Raw genomic sequence first — 20,424 nt, 5'->3', positions numbered from 1 at the left:
AGTAGCTGATTTTCCCACCCGCAGTCCGTACTAATTGACTGCTACTGGCGCAGACTCCAGGAACCCCTGTTCCACTACCTCCCGGAAAGTTAGGTTGCCGCGAAGCAGGCGGTCTTCCCCCGGCACATTTGGCTCCTGAATTTCCACTACTGCCACCACGCTGACTATCAACCGTGCTACCGCCTTGCTGCCTCAAGGGCAACCTGCAACTCTCTTCTACTGATGATGATGAAGACCCTTCTGCACCCGGCTCCCAATTGCGATCGGCTTCATCATCATCAACAGGTGTGTGCACGTCACTGATGTCCTCCTCCAGGTACCTCAACAGTGTCTGCTTCAGGACCCTGAACACTTGCAACACCGCCTCCCACGTCACTCTCCGCATCACTACTTGGCCTCCTAGCGGAGCAAGCGGCGCATGTCTCCTCCCCTTCTTGGCTGTCCAGTAGCTGCTGACTTTCCTCTATTAGATCGTCCTCAGTAAATAGTGGAGCTGAACCCACAGCATAAGATACTTCATTAGGAGAGGGAACAGCATAGGACAAAGGCAATGGGAGGACAGGGACTGCTCCCGGGCCATGCAAACTGAGGGTTGTGTCTGAGGAACCCACTGACTTTTGACTGGGGGTGTCAGATGTCACTTGTGATGATGTGGATGAGCGTGTTAACCAATCGACGACGACAGATGGGTTGCTGGTGGAGACACGACCGCTGGCTGATAACGGAAGCTCAGGCCTCTTGTTGCGACTCCTGCTGCCACTCGCCCCAAGTCTGCTGCCAACTCTGCTTGATGAATTTAGGCCTCTGCCACTCCTCTGTGCATGTCCTGGCACTTCTCTGCCTGACATACTTAGTGTGTTTATGAGGGTATTACAATACGCTACACTACACTTTAAACAGTATTTGTCTAGAACAGCAGCAAGTGATTACTTATGGCTGTCCTTTCACAGTATGTAGGCCCTGGACAGATTAACAGGTACAATATGGTACACTACTTGGGTGTACGTATGCAGTATGCACTGATGAGGGCAGTAAGATGCACAACTATAGGCAGAAAAAACTCTGTATTTTTTAAAAACACCAGCCAGTTAATACTATTGTTTGTACTTTGACGGTATGGAGCACCTTGACAGATTAACAGGTACTAAATTGTACAATACTTGGATGTACCTATGCGGTATGCACTGATGATGGCAGTAATATGCGTAACTATATGCAGAAAAAACTCTGTATTTTTGTAAAACACCAGCCGGTGGATACTATTGTTTGGACTTTGACGGTATGGAGCACCTTGACAGATTAACAGGTACTAAATGGTACAAATGCACTACAGTCCACTGAACAATCACTGAACTTCAGAAAGTTCAGGCAGCTTGGAGATCTGTATGAGGCAGCTGACAGCTATCTGTCCCTCTCTGCTGCAATGCTCAATAACGTGAATAGGAGGTTTAGCAATCAATGATCCTTCTCAGTTTAACAGCACAGCACTCTGCACTCCTGCCTTTCCCTAATGCTGATGTGACTAGCAGTTGCAGTGTAACACTGTGGTATGAGCTATTTACACACACGCAGTCCCGTCCTCTCTATCTGAGTGCATAGATGAAATGAAGAGAGGCAAGATGGCCGCCGATTATATAGGGGCTGTGACATCACAGGGGTCAGCGAACACTGATAGGCCGCATCTCACATGTGGTTCAGGGTCAGCCCGCCTACCTTCATTCCCGCCGCTATTTCCCGCCCTCCCATAATCCCCAAAATTCCACCGGAGTACTCCTTTAATGTGATGGACAAACCCCAATCTTGATGGGCAGTTTTTAGCACTAGGAAAAGTGACACAGGACATCAGATCAGATGTCAATGAAATTAATCCAGAGGCACAAAATCCATTTAATCCTTGTTGTAAGTGATCATTAACACGACAGAGCCCCACATACAGCAGGATATAGAGTAGAGCCACACAATGTATGTTTACTGCCCTATAGGCTATGTATGACTCTGTATACACGGTTATATGTTTCCTGGAGGAAATTCTTTCATCCATCTCCTTTATCTCCTGGATTCTGCTGTATACCTGTTCCATACCTCGTCTTGTTCATTTTTTCATGTCTGCCATTTATCTGATATCCGGTTAATGAACTGTTTGTTTATATACTATATTCTGCCTGTTAGTATTTGTATCCTGTCTGGTACATCCGGGTGTCTGGTAGTTTTCCGTTTCTGTTTCTGGTGTGTAACCGACTATGTAAATTATTTGTTCTTATGCCACTTCACTTTAACGCAGGAAGGGACCAGCTCCAAGTGGTTGATTCACCGCTTAGGGTGTATGGGCAAGCAGGCAGGGTGAATATCACTAGGGACAGTTTAGGGCTCACTCTTCCATCCCCTCAGTTGGTCCTGACACCAATACATAACTAATATTTTAGGATGCACACAATGGCCCTTATTTACTAAGAGTGGAGTGTAGGTTTCTTTGTGGGTTTTCATTCCCTACAATTTATTTTCCACAGTATTTACTAAGGTTTCCCTACATTTTGCATTTTTTACACATGCTCTGATCTGTCTGGTTTTCCTCAGCTCAACTCCACCACATTTTATGTGGAAACCTTAGTAAATAGGTTGTGTTTTTGTGAAAATGTCGGGAACACGCCCCTTTTTGGGGACTATGCCCCATTTTACCGGCAGCCACGCCCCTTTTTCGGGTTTTCTTAGCAAAATGGAGAGTTAGTCGAGGTTTTTTCAATTATGGCACAAAATATGGCGCAGAAAGAATTTCTGGCGCAATGCGACAGAATCTGTCGCACAACCACACAAAACATGTCGGGTTTGCAATAGTAAATGAGGGCCAATGTGCCATTTTTAAAGTTGGATAAAGAAATAGCACATGTATATACTGTAGTTGTTGGATAGTTCCAGTACATAAACAACATACTTTTATTTAATCTGGCATGGTAAATAAATGCGAAGCGTTTATACTGTATATTTACTCAATATAAAAGCATTGTATACAAGCCTATAGCCCATGTAGTAGATTGTCTACAGGTGATCTGAGTCCAAGGTGTGAATTTAAAAGCTGATGTTATAGAGCTGATGAAGAGTTAGGCATGGATTTGTCCAAGATTTATTTGTTGTAAACATACACACTTAAAGGGGTACTTTGCCCCTAGACATCATATGCCCTATCCAAAGGATAGGGGATAAGATGTCTGATTGCGGGGTTCCGGCCTCTGGGATCACGCCCCCTCCTGTAGACATGAATGGAGGGGGCTTGGCATGACATCACTAGTGGGCATGGTGTGATGCCACGACCACGGGCATCCGAACCCAACGATCTGAACATAATGTTCAGAATGTGGGGTGCTGGCATTGAGATTGCAGGGGGTCCCAGCAGCCAGAGCCCGCAATCAGACATCTTATTCCCTATCCTTTGGATACCATCAGCAGGTCATCGGTATTGCATCTGTTTTTTGTATAGTAAATACAGATGGCCTGTGTCTTAGGCAAGAAATGGAATTATACTTTGAAAAAGGGAAGACAGAATAAATGAAAATACTGATACAAAACAAATAAAATGCAAATGCTTAGCCTTAAGTGGGCACATTCCAGGCACAAAATAGAGGAAAATAGAACCGCGTATTTTTAAAATACATGCCTGTTTTATAAAGCCATGTGAATAGCCCTATAGATTAAAGGGGTACTCCACTGCTCAGTGTTTGGAACAAACTGTTCCGAACGCTGGAGCAGGCGCCGGGAGCTCGTGATGTCATAGCCCCGCCCCATCATGATGTCACGCCCCCCCCCCTTTCGTATAATGAACTAAAAAATTTTTATTTAATATGAACACAAATAATTCTTGTGTGAAAGAGGCTTTAAATGGGCACTGTCTGATTTAAAAACGTTTTATATGTTGTACATATTGGCAAAACAATAATATATACTTCATAAGAAAATTTTATTTCCTTTTTATAGAAATAATGGCTTATAAAATCATGGCTTTGTACAAGCCAAAGCACAGGCATAGACAAAGTCCAGTAAGTGAGGGTGGGCTAGCACTCCTCTGTGCTCTCTCCTGTCTGATAGTACTCCTCTGTGCTCTCTCCTGTCTGATAGCACTCCTCTGTGCTCTCTCCTGTCTGATAGTACTCCTCTGTGCTCTTTCCTGTCTGATAGTACTCCTCTATGCTCTCTCCTGTCTGATAGGACTCCTCTGTGCTCTCCTGTCTGATAGGACTCCTCTGTGCTCTCTCCTGTCTGATGGTATTCCTCTGTGCTCTCTCCTGTCTGATAGTACTCCTCTGTGCTCTCTCCTGTCTGATAGCACTCCTATGTGCTCTCTCCTGTCTGATAGTACTCCTCTGTGCTCTTTCCTGTCTGATAGGACTCCTCTATGCTCTCTCATGTCTGATAGAACTCCTCTGTGCTCTCTCCTGTCCGATAGTACTCCTCTGTGCTCTCTCCCGTCTGATAGTACTCCTCTGTGTTCTCTCCTGTCTGATAGCACTCCTCTGTGCTCTATCATGTCTGATAGTACTCCTCTGTTATCTTTCCTGTCTGATAGCACTCCTCTGTGCTCTCTCCTGTCTGACAGCACTCCTCTGTGCTCTCTCCTGTCTGATAGGGCTCCTCTATTCTCTCTCCTTATCTGATAGTACTCTTCTGTGTGCTCTTCTCTCTGATAGCACTCCTCTGTGCTCTCTCCTGTCTGATAGGACTCCTCTGTGCTCTCTCCTGTCTGATAGCACTCCTCTGTGCTCTCTCCTGTCTGATAGCACTCCTCTGTGCTCTCTTCTGTCTGATAGCACTCCTCTATGCTCTCTCCTGTCTGATAGGACTCCTCTATGCGCTCTCCTTATCTGATAGTACTCTTGTGTGCTCTCTCCTCTCTGATAGCACTCCTCTGTGCTCTCTCCTGTCTGATAGGACTCGTCTGTGCTCTCTCCTGTCTGATAGGACTCCTCTGTGCTCTCTCCTGTCTGATAGGACTCCTCTGTGCTCTCTCCTGTCTGATAGGACTCCTCTGTGCTCTCTCCTGTCTGGTAGGACTCCTCTGTGCTCTCTCCTGTCTGGTAGGACTCCTCCGTGCTCTCTCCTGTCTGATAGCACTACTCCATGCTCTCTCCTGTCTGGTAGCACTCCTCTGTGCTCTCTCCTGTCTGGGAGCACTCCTCTGTGCTCTCTTCTGTCTTATTGTACTCCTCTGTGCTCTCTCCTGTCTGATAGCACTCCTCTGTGCTCTCTCCGGTCTGATAACACTCCTCTGTGCTCTCTCCTGCCTGATAGTACTCCTCTGTGCTCCTCTGTGCTCTCTCCTGTCATATTAGACAGATGAGAGCACAGAGGAGTGCTAGCCCTCCCTTTACTGTAATTACTGTACTTTGTCCATGCCTGTGCTTCAGCTTTGACAAAGCCATGATTTTATAAGCCATGATTTCTATAAAAATTTCTTATGTAGTATATTAGAAAGGCTAAAGTTTTGCCAAGCTGTACAACATATTAAAAGTTTTTGTATCTGACCGTGCCCATTTGAAGCCTAAGAGTATACACACTTCACGAGTATTAGTAATAAGATGGAAAAATATGGAGAATAAAACTGCACATATTTTACCCAGGTTGCAGATTTGAATGCAAACAGTTCTAAGTGTTCATTCTTTATTCAAACTGCTGTCTTTTTTATTTTTATTCTATTGTATACTTAAAACTTAACAAATGAAACCACAAATGAACAAACCAAGCCAAGATTTCACAGTACTTTATTATCCTAGCATTTGTTAATCTCCAGTATAAACCACAAGAGTACTGTACGGTGTCCCAAATGAGTTGTCAGATAGTTACCTGTAGCTCTTATAGGTAAGATCACCATAGTGGTAGTAGGAATGACTGCTTAAAGTATTGCATAGCTCAACACTAATCTATTTTTCAATCTATGGCTTCCAAAACACAGCAGAGGTACAAATCTTTCTTTATAATTTCTCCACACCTTTTTTGTGGTCTTGTACTGGTGAAAAAAAATGATCAAAATGCATTTGTTAGCAAAAATGGCATACTCCTGCAGTTTTGTAAGGCTGTGTTCACATATACCAGGCATCCGACACAGTTTCCTTCTGACATGCACCGGAGGGAAACTGATGCTAGGACTGATCCCATTCATTTGAATATGTCAGTTCACAATCATCCAGTGTCTCAATTTTGACGCCGGATGGTTGGACATGCTGGAGGGCACTGGACAGGGGAACACAGCTTGCTGTGTTCCCCTGTCCACTGTGCAAAAACAATGGGCACTGGATGCCATACAACTGATGACAACTTGTCAGTTGGGGGATCAGTTGTGTATAGATTTAGGCTGAGTTCACCTATGCCGGATGCCGGACATATGTCGGACATATGTGAACCCAACCTGACTCACTGGCCTCTGCGGACACATCCACTTGTATGTGACCACTAAGGCCAGTAAATGGCTGCACCCCTTAAAGGGGTACTCCACTGGCCACCATGCCCCCTCCCATGGACTTGCATTGAGGGGGCATGGCCTGACAGCACAAGGGGGCTTGGCCGACCCCCGCAGCACGCACACAGCGCTTGGAACTAAATGTTCCGAACGCTGGCCAGTGGCGTACCCCTTTAAAGGCCACCTTCACACAGTAAAATTATGATCAATATTTTGCATCGGTATCTGTAGGCCCAAACCAGGCGCAGGTGAAATACATGCAAGAGGTACACATATTTCCATTATACTTATTCTTAGTTTATATTCTCTTCCAACTTTTGGCTTAAAGACACTAATGCAAAACATTGCGAAAATAAGCAAATAAAAATTGAATTTGTGAATAAACCCTTATTGACTATCTATAATCCACTATGACTGCATGCAAAAACATAAGAAATAAAAACAAAAATAAAACTTAAAAAATTATTGACTGCAAATTAAATGTTTTACATCTTAATTTACATCACAAAATTAAAAAGAATATGTAAACAAAAGTTTTGTATATAGCTTTTACATAAATTAGATCCAGTTTTAATGTACCATTGCTTGTCTGTAGAGATGAGCGAACTTACAGTAAATTCGATTCGTCACGAACTTCTCGGCTCGGCAGTTGATGACTTTTCCTGCATAAATTAGTTCAGATTTCAGGTGCTCCGGTGGGCTGGAAAAGGTGGATACAGTCCTAGGAGACTCTTTCCTAGGAATGTATCCACCTTTTCCAGCCCACCGGAGCACCTGAAGGCTGAACTAATTTACACAGGATAAGTCATCAACTGCCAAGCCGAGAAGTTTGTGACGAATCAAATTTACTGTAAGTTCGCTCATCTCTACTTGTCTGCAGTGAGGCCATCTGTTCTATATGCTGAACTATTATTCATGGGAATGCTATAAATTGATATTTTAGCAAAGAATGACAACACGCATGTCAGGATCCAGACTGGTATGTGGAGAGGACACGGGTGGTGGATCCTCTGTGTCAGTGAGGTGATGACGTGGGCCGTACCAGGGGAACGAAATCTAAGGAGTTACTGGTTTTCACCAGAGCCCGCCGCAAAGCGGAATGGACTTGCAGCGGCAGGTAACTCCCAGGTCGTTCCACCCGATAGCGGCTCAACCTCACTGACAGCTGAGACAGGTGCGGTACACAAGGACAAGGCAAGAACAAGGTCGGACATAGCAGAAGGTCTGGGCAGGCAGCAATGGTTCGTAGTCAGGGGCAAGGGTCTGGATACAGAGGCAATGGAACACACAGAAACGCTTTCTCAGGGCACAAGGCAACAAGATCAGGCAGGGACAGGAAGGGGAAGTGGGTTTATATAGTGTAGGGAGTGTTAGGAACTAATTGGGCCAGGCACCAATTAAAGGGGTATTCCGCCCCTAGACATCTTATCCCCTATCCAAAGGATAGGGGATAAGATGTCAGATCGCCGCGGTCCCGCTGCTGGGGACCCCTGGGATCCCCGGTGCGGCACCGCGCTATCATTATAGCACAGAGCGAGTTCGCTCTGCACGTAATGATGGGCGGTACAGGGGCCGGAGCATCGTTACGTCACGGCTCCGCCCCTCGTGATGTCACGGCCCGCCCCTTTCAATACAAGTCTATGGGAGGGGGCGTGGCGGTCATCACGTCCCCTCCCATAGACTTGCATTAAGGGGACGGGCCGTGATGTCACGAGGCGCGGCGCCATGACGTCACGCTGCTCCGTCCCCCGTATCGCCCGTCATTACGCACAGAGCGAACTCACTCTGTGCTGTAATGATAGTGCGGTGCCACAGCGTGGATCCCAGGGGTCCCCAGCAGCGGGACCGCGGTGATCTGACATCTTATCCCCTATCCTTTGGATAGGGGATAAGATGTCTAGGGGTGGAATACCCCTTTAATGGTGCACTGGCCCTTTAAATCTGAGAGACCCGGCGCGCGCGCGCCCTAGAGAGCGGGGCCGCGCGCGCCGGGACTGAGCAGAAGGATGGGGCCGGTGAGCGACACGGGATGCGCCCCGCGGGCGGGCACGTGCCGCCACGGGGATCGCATCCCCGCCGAGGGACACAGAGCAGCGCTCCCGGTCAGACTCACTGTTCGGGGCGCTGCAAGCAGGGAAGTGACGCCGCGAGCGCTCTGGAGGGGAAGCGGGGCCCGAAGCGCTCGGCGTTACAACGCATCTCCCAGCATGCCTGGTTGGCCACAGAATTATTATTATTATTTTTTGTTTTAATCAGCCATAAGTGGTATAAGTTATGAGTAATTTGTATACAGCCATGTAATACCATGTTTTACAACTTTTAGACTAGGCAAGAAGAATGCACACTAAGCAAAATGGAAAAATTATGGACAAATAAATACATTAGAGAATGATGTATTGGTGTCAAACACAGCAAATCGAACAACTATTTGTGTTTTTTGGGGGGATTTTCAATGTTTTTTTTTTCATGGGGATTTCTTTTCTGTTAACAGTCTATAGTGTATTATTCAACATACTATCTACAACATGTTGTTTGATTTTTATTTATTTTTAGCATTAGTATTTTTCCTTTGCATTCGGGTGGTTTCCAATCTGTCAGACTGCCGTCACTCCCCCTCCCATAGACTTGCATTGGGGGTGGAGGCGTGACATCACAAGGGGGCATGACCAACCCCCGCAGTGCGCACAAAGCATTCGGAACAGTGGAGTACCCCTTTAACACAATCTTGCTAACATAATGCTGGTCATGCAGAGGTATTCTATGGCTACCATACAATTATATATACAGAAATATTCACAAATCATAGGTGTCAGTAATATTAGTACCAGTTTTTCATACATTTACCATTAACAACTTTCTATTGTACAAGTGAACAATAACAGTACATAGCAGTATAGTAAAACACACTGTTCCTTCCATGGATGTTTTATTACATAGGTATACTAACAAGTGTAAGCTCAGTTCTTAACAAGGCAAGTTGTCATTATGGCAAAAAAAATAATAATAATAACATATATATATATATATATATGTATATATATATGTGTGTGTATATATATATATATATATATATGTATATATATATATATATATATATGTGTGTGTGTGTGTGTGTGTATGTATATATATGTGTGTGTGTGTGTGTGTGTGTATGTATATATATATATATATATATATATATATATATATATATATATATATATATTTATAGACATATGTTGTTGCTGTACTGTAGTTTTGGAATATAAAAGTGGGGTAAAACATAAACTGGTTGCCTTTATAAATAAGAAAGAGCTACATAGCTATTTTACCATTTTACAGGTGTAGTCTGGAATGTGCTTTAGATTACATTTGGTTATGTGTTCCTTGGTTGGTGTCATTGACTGTTCTGGAAAACAGAACATTGTATACATATTGCATTAAGGCAGTGCTTCTATTGTCACTTCATGTAGACTCCTTCTATGGGTCTTTAGATTGATGGAAAGTCACTGTAGGGGCATTTAGCTCTTTCTTCCTGTAAAACAGAAATAGTTATAGATGATTAGTTTGGGCATTCATTTGTCTATGGGATTCCATACAAATTATTTTAGGAAAAGACCACTCTAGGGGATCTTAAAAGGGTTTCCCGGGGGCTGATTAATTAATTAGTGACCTATCCACAAGATGGGCCATCAATCACTGATCGAAGGAATTAAAACATATGGGACCCCTGCTGATCAGCTGTGAATGTGACGCTGTGCCATTCATTGTATAGTAGTCGCACCAGGTAACTGCAGCTCAGCTCCTATTACCTTCAATGGAAGCTGAGCTGCAGTTACCCAGTGCCACCACTAGACAATGAATGATGCAGGGCTTCTGGCCCCATTCTATGTATAGTGCAGGGTGCCAAACAGTTGATCAGCAGTATTGCTGGGTGTCAATACTCCTCCAATCAATGATTGATGATCTATTCTATGGATAAGCCATCAATTATATAGTCCCAGAAAACCCCTTTAAAGGCTTTGGCATACAAAAAAAAAAAGATTTTTAAAAGTTATTAGTTACCTTGAGTTAAAATGTTGCATTAAACGGGTACTCTGAGGAACTAAACTCATAGCCCATCCTTTCCCTCTCATCAACCTACTTAATTGTCTAAATATAATTCATTAGCTATATAGAGCAGTTACTCCTCTTTGGTTATTGCTTACATGCATGAAGTGAGGGAATGACATCATCCAGCCATCCATTCTCTGTCTCTGTCCAAATCCCTCTCTGAAAGCAGCCTCCAGCCTCCTGAGTGACACGGACTACATGGTTTCTGCCCTGCACAGAGGAGTCATGCTCCCTTTAGTGCTAAGAACAGGGAGGTATGTGCAAACTCAGACACTGAACCTCTCTGCTGAGAGCAGGAGGGTGGGGGCAGGGAGAGCAAAGCTGCAATGATTGTTGAGAGATGTAGGCAAGGGGAGAGAAATATGACAAAGAATATCAAGCAGCCAGAGAAGACATCCAGAGAAGTACCCCTTAACCCCTTAATGACCAAGCCCATTTTCACCTCAAGGACCAGGCCAATTTTATTTTTGCGTTTTCGTTTTTACCTCCTCGCCTTCTAAAATCCATAACTTCTTTATATTTACATGTACAGACCCATATAAGGGCTTGTTTTTTGCGTGACCAATTGTACTTTGTAATGAAACCTCTCATTTTACCAAAAAATGTACCCCAAAAATTTTAGGAAGGAAATTTTAATGAAAACCAAAATGTTGCACATTTTGGAGGGTTTTGTTTTCACACTGTACACTTCACGGTAAAAATGACATGTGTTCTTTATTCTGTGGGTCAATACAATTAAAATTATATCCATGGCTAGATACTTTTATATTTTTGTGCCGCTTAAAAAGAATCTAAAACTTTTTGTACAAAATCAGTAATCTAAAATCGCCCTATTTTGACCACCTATAACTTTTTCATTTCTCTGTATATAGGGCGGTGTGAGGGCTCATTTTTTGTGCCGTCATCTTTCCTTTTTTTAGATACCACATTTGCATATATAAACCTTTTAGATCATTTTTTATTAATTTTTTTTTAATAAAATGTGACAAAAAAGCAGCATTTTTGGACTTTTCTAAACTTTTTACGTTTACGCCATTCACCGTACGGGATCATTAACATTATATTTTGATAGTTTGGACACTTACGCAGGCGGCGATACCAAATATGTTTATAAAAAAAAATGTTTTACGCTTTTTGGGGGTACAATGGGAAAAACTGACAATTTTCATTTTTATTGGGGATGGGGATTTTTCACTTTTTTTTTTACTTTTTATTTTTACATTTTTCAACTTTTTTTTTTTACACTTTTTATGTCCCCATAGGGGATTATCTATAGCAATCGTTTGATTGCTATTACTGTGCAGTGCTATGCATAGGGCATAGCACTGCTCAGTATTATCGGTCATCTTCTGCTCTGGTCTGCTCGATCTCAGACCAGAGCAGAAGACCCCGGGAGAAGGCCGAGCTAGGTGAGGGGACCTCCGGCTGTCATGCTGGATGATCGGATGCTCGCAGCAGAGCTGCAGGCGATCCGATCATCCAATCAAAGTGCCGCAATGCCGCAGATGCTGTGATCTGTATTGATCACGGCATCGGAGGGGTTAATGGCGGACATCCGTGCGATCGCGGATGTCGGCCATTACGGGCAGGTCCCCGGCTGCTGCTAGCAGCCGGAACCTTCCGTGTATGACGCGAGCACCCTTCCGATGCTCGCGGTCATACACAGGACGTACATTTACGTCCGTGGTCGTTATGGGGTTAAAGTTGAAATCTGAGATTTGCATTCATTTTCAAAACTCTGCTCTGCTGTTTGCAACCTGCTTCTAGTTTCAGACTTTTCTTATATGTATGTGAACCTCTTGGTAATACATGTCGGATGTGAGGTTTATAAATCAAGTGGGTGTTTTGCCTATGTGATCTGCCCTTCTTGGATGAATTCCCAAGTATCCACACTCTGCATTAAAAACTCTCTTCTTCTCCTTGCTGCTATCTCTGAGGCTAAGTTCTCTGTGTTTTTTTTAAATTTATTTATTTGTCGGCTGTTTTTTTTTCTAGCAAAAATAGTTTTTTCTAATGAATGTCCATGGAATGTCCATTTTGAAATGCTTGCAACATATTTTTGTAAGAAAAATGTCTTTCACCTTTTTTTCAAATCGCAACAAAATTTTAATAAAAACTCAAACAAACAAAAAAGCTGAGAGAAAGGAATAGCAAAGCAGAGAAAGACGTCAAAAAAGAGTAACAGTGCTTTGATAGAATCCTTATAGGTTCCCGAACACCGCAAGCTAGATGTAGGACTCTATGGCAACAAAACAGAATAAAAAATAATAATAATAAAAATTCAGTGCAAAGTTGTTCATAGCCTTTTCAGGCCTACAAGCACTATCATACAGGCCCCGAAGGTGATCTAAGACATACCTGTTTACGCTACTTGAAATAATCGTGTGATATCCTGAAACTGTCCCAGAATGCTATTTAAGCCTATATTTACAAGGTAAAGATTGCACCTGGTTGTTTATGGCATCTTTTGAAATTTTCTCCAGCGCGTTTCACACTATAATTAGTTACAAGTGCTTCTAATTATTCTATTACTATCCATTTGGTAGCTGGAGGTCACATTGTATAAACCACAGGAGTTGAGAATACAAGTGTTGAACACAGCAACAGAATATCAATTACCTCCTTTTAAATTTCTATGTACAAGCCTCAGTCATTTTAAACACGTTCTGGATTCCTTTCCTCCATGCCCTTTATTTCATAGGTATGGAATATCAACTGGCAAAGCTTTTACCATTTACTTTATCAATAAATGGCGGCATTAACTGGGAGCATTTGTTACAAAATTAAGTAATTCTACTCTTTGAAATTCTAAAAATAGCATGATATTTAGCCGAAGGTTGGATGGACCTCACCTATCATGTTTAAAACACTTAGCTATTGGCAAGCCGGCCGGCTACGAAAGATGATAGGATGCATCTAAGGTTATCTTGTAACATTGCCTGTGTCATCCAAGGCTCAGGAAGGAGCACATTTATATCTTGATATTTTGCCAGGATGCGGTATGTTATTAATCACTACGTTTAATTTGTCGGTGTTGGAATTCTATACACGTAACAAACTGTGAAAGATTACAGCACCCTGGATATGCATTATACACTTTCATCAGTGCTATTGCTTATTTTTCATATTGTGTTCACTTAGAACATTTTGACTCAAATTACAACGTGCTAAGGTAGTCAGATAATTATACGTTTAACAGGGGGAAGAAAGGATCAAGAACACTGAAGATTCTAGTTTACGGCTATTATTTTCAAAGTGCCATACACAGAATACTGAACATATTCCCACCACCTAACTCCGTTTTGTACTCTCTTTGCATGAACAAATCCATGAATAAATTATGACCTATCCTAACCAAATTATAAAATAGCAGAGTTGTTGAAGTAACAATAGTTTTATTTATGATCCTGCCTCAATTATTTGTGTAGTCTTTGAATTGCCGAAAGGTCAGTCATACATATAGTAACACCATGGTAGCACTAAAAAAAAGCATGAGAAAGTACAGCAATAGTTATGACTGAGCCGTGTTTACATTCAAGAATACCCCTTTAAATGATAGAATAAAGCAGGTTATCAATTCTAATTGGTTTATGTTAGAGAAAGATCCCGACATTCAAGAAATAACAAGCCAAAAACCAATTATTACTTACAAACGTAATAAAACAATCAGGTATTATTTGAAACAGAGGCATAAAAAGAAGAAAATACAATCGAATTGGCTCACCGATACCTGAAGTGTAGGGAACTACAGTTTTGGTTCTTGTTCGTTTTGTGATATGAACATAAAAAACAAAACTATATAACTAGGAGGTTATGCGGTATTTGTAAAGCAGCCGGTGATGTGCAGATCTTCCTATGTAGTGTACTGCATGATTTGTTCATGCGGTTTATACTACAGGAAAAACGAAATGGCCCCTATTCCATAGAATTAGGAGCACGTCAGATCCCTGCATACTGGAAAAGGATCCCAGTGGTTTATCAATCATATCATTTCATGTCATGACAAGAAAGTATCATCGCTAAAATTTGGGGCTATTGAAAGAGTGGAATCTGCTGGCAGGGGACAGGATATTACTTCAGAAGGAATTCAGATGGATCCTGAGATTGAATGCAACATGACTGTTAGGGTCTCAATGTTCAAAATGAATTAAGTGCTTTGCTGTGATCCCCTGGGTACGATCCCTGATTCACATGTAAGGTTTATTCCACATTAGTTGTTTTAAATTTTTTTCTATTGTAGTCACCAGCACATTGAATGTTAATTCTCACCTGTTTTTTCCCTTGCAAGACAATACCTGGGAAGAAGTAAAAAATGTGGAGTATACATGATGCCGTCCTTCAGCGGCCTGATGAAGCACCTAGTGGCGTCATACGGTTCGTGGCCCGACGTCTGAACTCCCCCCCCCAGCTCCATCTACCGTCTCCCTGTACGGACCGATGCGGTCTCTGGATGAAGAAGTCCACCCTGTCAGCACTGTGATCGGTGAGTGCTACGTTATTCTTTTTTTTTTTTGCGCTAGTGGATTATGTATGTCTGTTTCTCTAGACATGTAGTGCCACCGGCATTGCAGTTTTTATTACACCTGCTCCCACAGTATAAGACTGGAACAATATATATAGACAGGAGTAGCGTTGGTGCCGACTGCTTTGATCTTTGAGGAGTGTGTAGTTATGACTGCTCATCTGTTACTATTAACAATTGTCCATTGCAAAATTACAAAGCAAGTAATTAACTTTGGGGCAGGTTTACAATAGCAAATGCCCCAGAATCCAGGGGCTGCTTGCACCAAAAAAGGCTTGCATCTCCTCTATGTGTTTTAGCCAACTTTTAGATACTTTTGCATCTTGCGCATGGCATAGCCGAAAGTGAGGCTTGGCATAAGTGCAGCTTTATGCACAAAGAATTACAGAAAAATTGTGGCTTAATATTTTGTAATGCATGCCAATAATAGTTGGCCTAAACTTAGATTAGACAGTCTAAAGATGTGTCAGATTTATCAAACAGCCTGAGCCAGGGTAATAAATCACGCACAGGTAGGATTAGCGTAGGTCCCGCGCCATTTTGAGAAACCTTGGCGTTGGTGTGCGGGCTCTGGTGTGTCCTTCATATAAGGATACACTGGCGAATGTCTCAATTCTAACATCAGTGTTGAGGGATAGCCAATGTCATTGTTTACATCTACCACAGTAGTGCACCCATATTCCTGTATTGTATTATTCTAATTGTTACACATCCACACTGTTTATCTGGTGTAGGATTCTATGGTGGCACTTGTAGTCCACTGCAGGCATCCTCCATTGTATGCATTTTTATGCTGGGGATCGCCCTTAGCAACGGACTACAAGGGCAGGATCTGCTCCCCCAGTATAAATGCACAACTGCATTTGGGGTTGAGCACCTCCAGCCATTTGAGACCACGTTTTTTGCTGTTTGTTTAAATTTTATACTTGGAGGTGTGTAAACTCCATAATTAATGCACCTTGAATATCTTCAAGGCAGCATTAAGGTAGCACCTGTGAGGCCATGCACCTATATTAGCCAATTCATGTGGGGCTTGCAACTTGCTTCCCTCCTCCCATTGCATGTGTGCTCAGTCACGCTGGAGGGTATCTGGGAGGAAGTTGTGAGTCGACCGAATGCTGCCGTAATTGCCCACTGGCCCCTGTTTTGCTTATCACGCACAGGTAGGATTAGCGTAGGTCCCGCGCCATTTTGAGAAACCTTGGTGTTGGTGTGCGGGCTCTGGTATGTCCTTCATATAAGGATACACTGGCGAATGTCTCAATTTTAACATCAGTGTTGAGGGATAGCCAATCTCATTGTATACATCTACCACAGTAGTGCACCCATATTCCAGTATTGTATTAGTGTAATAAATCTGCAGCATTTTTAGGTTGTCTAGTCTAAGTTTACATGGCCTAGCTGTTACATAATTCCCAGATAAATTGGCCTCTAGTTGAACTATGTACTATAAGGGGTCCTACAATGGAGCTGATTCTTTGTTCATGCATTACCAGGTGGGCCACAAACTATACTAAAACACTAAGACAGATTAGTGACGGTATTGTGGTATTGGAACAATTATACAACAGACATATTTTTAAAACAGGAAGCATTTTCTCTTTAATAGTTATTGACTAACTGGGCATAAACCATGGAGGATGCTAGTTTATATAATATCTTACATACTGTTATCCATATATATAAGATTTCCTGGAACTGGAGATTGAAAATTATTGGTGGACTGGAATTATTCACCTAATACAAATACAATTTTTAGCTCAGCTTCATGCAAACTGTTATATTTGGCCAGGGGTCACTGCTGAAAGGACTCTGTCTCTCAAGTAAGAAATAGCAGGATGAGTGGTGGAACGGATGACTTCGAACAAAAGCTTTGGGAGACCCATAGATGTGAGTATGTTTTTTTTTAAATTATTTTAATGCCACCCTAGCCAAATATAAAAATGTTTTTATGCCTAGACAACACCTATAAAGGAATAAGCAGTTTGCACAAACCTTTTTTAAATGAACGCATCTCCCCTTCGTAGCACTTTGCTTCATTTAAAGGGAACCAATCATCAGATTTTACCCTAAATATACAGTAATGCTTGGCAAATCATGCCATGCTCATGCCCCCAGGGATGGTGAAGATATGAAGTTATAAACTAGTCCCCGCTGTCCCCCCAAGTAGTCCCTTGGGTGGCAAGCTCCTCTTACCTAGTCCGTTACTTCGGCAGCCAGTGACACCCCTCGGCCAGATTGACGGGCTGTGTCATCGCTCTGCTCACTGAACAGACGGAGCAGAGCGATGACGCGGCCCGTCAATCAAGCGGCAGGGGGCGTCGCTGCCGGCAAAAGTAACAGACCAGGTAAGAGGAGTTCCCCACCCAGGCGACTACTTGCGGGGCTGGCAGGGACTAGCTTATAAGTTCATATCCTCACCAACCATGGGGGCAGGAGCATCCGCCAGGGATGGGGAGGATAAAGATTTTACCTTATATAACACTTTGCCAAGTGTTATATAAGGTAAAATCTGATGATTGGTTCCCTTTAATAGAGGGGGTCCTGAATGGAGCCCCCCCCTTTATAACATTGTTTTACCTCAACAAGACCCTTTGTTCAACAACTCTCAAAATTCTGATGAGCCTGCAGTGAATCCAATAAGAAAAAAATGTTTTTCTTTACTCAGGCCTTACTTTGTAGCTGTGAAATGGGAAAAACTGTAGTTACTAGGAATTGCTGAAACAGTGGCCTTGCAGGGTCAAGTACACATATAAAGATTTTCGTTTGCCTGATGGGGTCACAAATTTGGTAGTCAAATACAGGAACTCATTACCTCTCTATATCACAGGGTCAGCTAAAAAGTTTTACACTGTGAAGAAACCCAACCAAGCAAAGTATTATATGATTTAAGAGTAGTTTATTTTGCTTTAAAGGGGTATTCCAGACAAATACATCTTATCCCCTATGCAAAGGATGGGGGATAAGATGTCTGATCGCGTGGGGGCCCGCCGCTGGGACCCCCTGCGATCTCCATTCAGAACCCTCATTCTTTGCAGGGCTGTGTCTCCAATCTCAGAAACCTCTTTGTTTCCAGGGTTGGAGATGTGACGTCACGCCACACCACGTGGCGTCATGAGGGGGATCAGACATCTTATCCCCTATCCTTTGGATGACCTACATACATGCACTATACAGAGATGTATGAATCTTCCTGTTTTACCCTGAGAAAATTAACACTAGTGTAAAACATTTTAAAATTAACATTTGATCTTAGAATTGTATCCCAGAAGTCTCAACCACTTACTTGCTGTGCTTTTTTTCATGTAGGGCAATCAGTATTAGGAGGACTAAGAGTGTTAAGAATCCAAATACACATCCAAGGACAATGCCCAAAGTATTATCTGAAAAGAAAAATAACAATCTTTATTTCTGAGAAGTGACAAACAGTTATAGGTCCCATTCCCAACATGAAATGTCCATTTGCTTGCGGTATAAGTTGAAATATCAGCAAAAAGGTATGTTGACATATAACAAGATTTATTGGCAGCAAACCCATTGAATGCAAGGTCTGTTGCGCTTTTGAGTATACATTCAGGAATTCAGGAAATGGACCGAATATAGTCAGTAGTCACAATGTTAAGTATATTAAGCTTAAAAGGTCCACCATAGCATACTGATATATTGGCATAACTTTTTGCTGATATGCCAACATATACCCCAAATGTATGACCCAAACATTGCTACATATTGTAGAGAAAGAAGTGCCTTCATTGAACTTACACCAATGGCTATGAGTAATTCTTACTTTTGTCTCACTTCTTAAATTGTGTCGTTTTAAAGGAGTTCCTAAGCTTTGACTTTGACAGTATAGACCATCAATGTGTGATCACTGGGCATTTTACCCCAGAATTGTCGATGGCCAGCTGGAGCAGTGCATTCATTTCATGGCAGTTTCGGACAATCAACACTTTTGTCTGAAACTGTCATGAAATGGATGCACTGCTCCAGCTGGCCATCGACAATTCTGGGGTAAGATGCACAGTGATCACACATTGATGGCCTATACTGTCAAAGCCAAAGTTTAGGAACTCCTTTAATTTTATTATTATTCATTATTAGTTTCATTATTATCATTTAAAGATAATATAGTCAGTGTTTGCAGATAATACGTGTTTGAAAGATGTTACGTATTGCTAAAAGGGGTACTCAGGTGAAAAACTATTTTTTTTCAAATCAACTGGTGCCAGAAAGTTAAACAGGTTTGTAAATTACTTCTATTAAAAAAATCCTAATCCTTCCAGTACTTATCACCTGCTCACGTATGATCAACAGGAAGTTCAGTAGTTCTTTGTAGTCTGACCACAGTGCTCTCTGCTGACACCTCTGTCCATATCAGGATCTGTCCGGAGCAGAAAAGTTCCTGATACAGACAAAGGTGTCAGCAGTGAGCACTGTGGTTAGACAGAAAAGAACAACTCAATTTCCTCTGTAGTATACAGCACCTGATAAGTATTGGAAGGATTAAGATTTTTTAATAGAAATAGAAGTCATTTACAAATCTGTTAAAATTTCTGAGAGATGTGAATTTTTTTTTTCACCGGAGTACCCTTTAAGGGTCCGTTAACAAGTAAGTAATCCACTGGCTAAATTTTCATGCTGCTACAAAGCAAGTAAACACAAAAATATAATATAAAACATAGCAGTAATAATATTGTCACTATAATATGCAAGGAACAATTATGTACATTACATGAATATATGGTAAACATGGGCACCCTGTGATAGCCATGTTAAATCACCCCTTTTCCCATTTTGCAAACAAAAAAGTTAGAAAAAAAAATGTAATTAATAAAAATATTTGGTATCGCAGCCTGTCCACACCAGGCCATCAAGCATACTCCTGTCAGGCTGCTGTACCGCTGCAAGCCTGGAGTTGGCACTATCCACACCTTTATAGATAAAAGGACTGGGAGACTTAGAGACATCCTATGGCAAAAGTATACGGATGGCAATTTCCCTATGGGAATGGGTTATGTATCGTCGAGTATATTTCATCCTACTATAAGCAAGCCTACTTAAATAAAGACATTTACTTTACCTCTATGGACAACCTAAACAACAAGACTCTGATGGACATATACATGTAGTCTCTCTATATGGTACAGGACTTATCAAGTATACTCTATACCTCCTTTCTATTGCATGTAGCTATAAACTAATGTGAGATGAGAGATAGAGGAGCCTATCTTGTTTATGCCCTGAGCTCTCTGTGTACTTCTCCCTGATGAGTTGTGCCGCTTTCTAACGTACACAACGAAACGCGTTGGATGATTTACTATCATTAATACCTTTATGTTCTATGTGACCACTTTATCACAACTTTGTT

General features: G+C 42.1%; 1 protein-coding gene across 1 annotated transcript in view; it reads right to left on the bottom strand.

The window, feature by feature from the left end:
- Positions 1-9,631: 9,631 nt before the first annotated feature.
- Positions 9,632-20,424, bottom strand: part of SUSD2 (sushi domain containing 2) — a 288,175-nt gene continuing 277,382 nt past the window's right edge. The window contains exons 27-28 of the mRNA XM_056537221.1: positions 18,343-18,439; positions 9,632-9,956 (exon numbers count right to left, since the gene is read on the bottom strand). Coding sequence (XP_056393196.1) covers positions 9,902-9,956; positions 18,343-18,439 — 152 coding nt within the window. The 3' untranslated portion in view covers positions 9,632-9,901. The remainder of the gene's footprint in view (positions 9,957-18,342; positions 18,440-20,424) is intronic.

This window comes from Hyla sarda, chromosome 1 (assembly GCF_029499605.1).
Source record: "Hyla sarda isolate aHylSar1 chromosome 1, aHylSar1.hap1, whole genome shotgun sequence".
Lineage (NCBI taxonomy): Eukaryota > Metazoa > Chordata > Amphibia > Anura > Hylidae > Hyla > Hyla sarda.
This window is presented reverse-complemented; position numbering and strand designations above follow the sequence as displayed.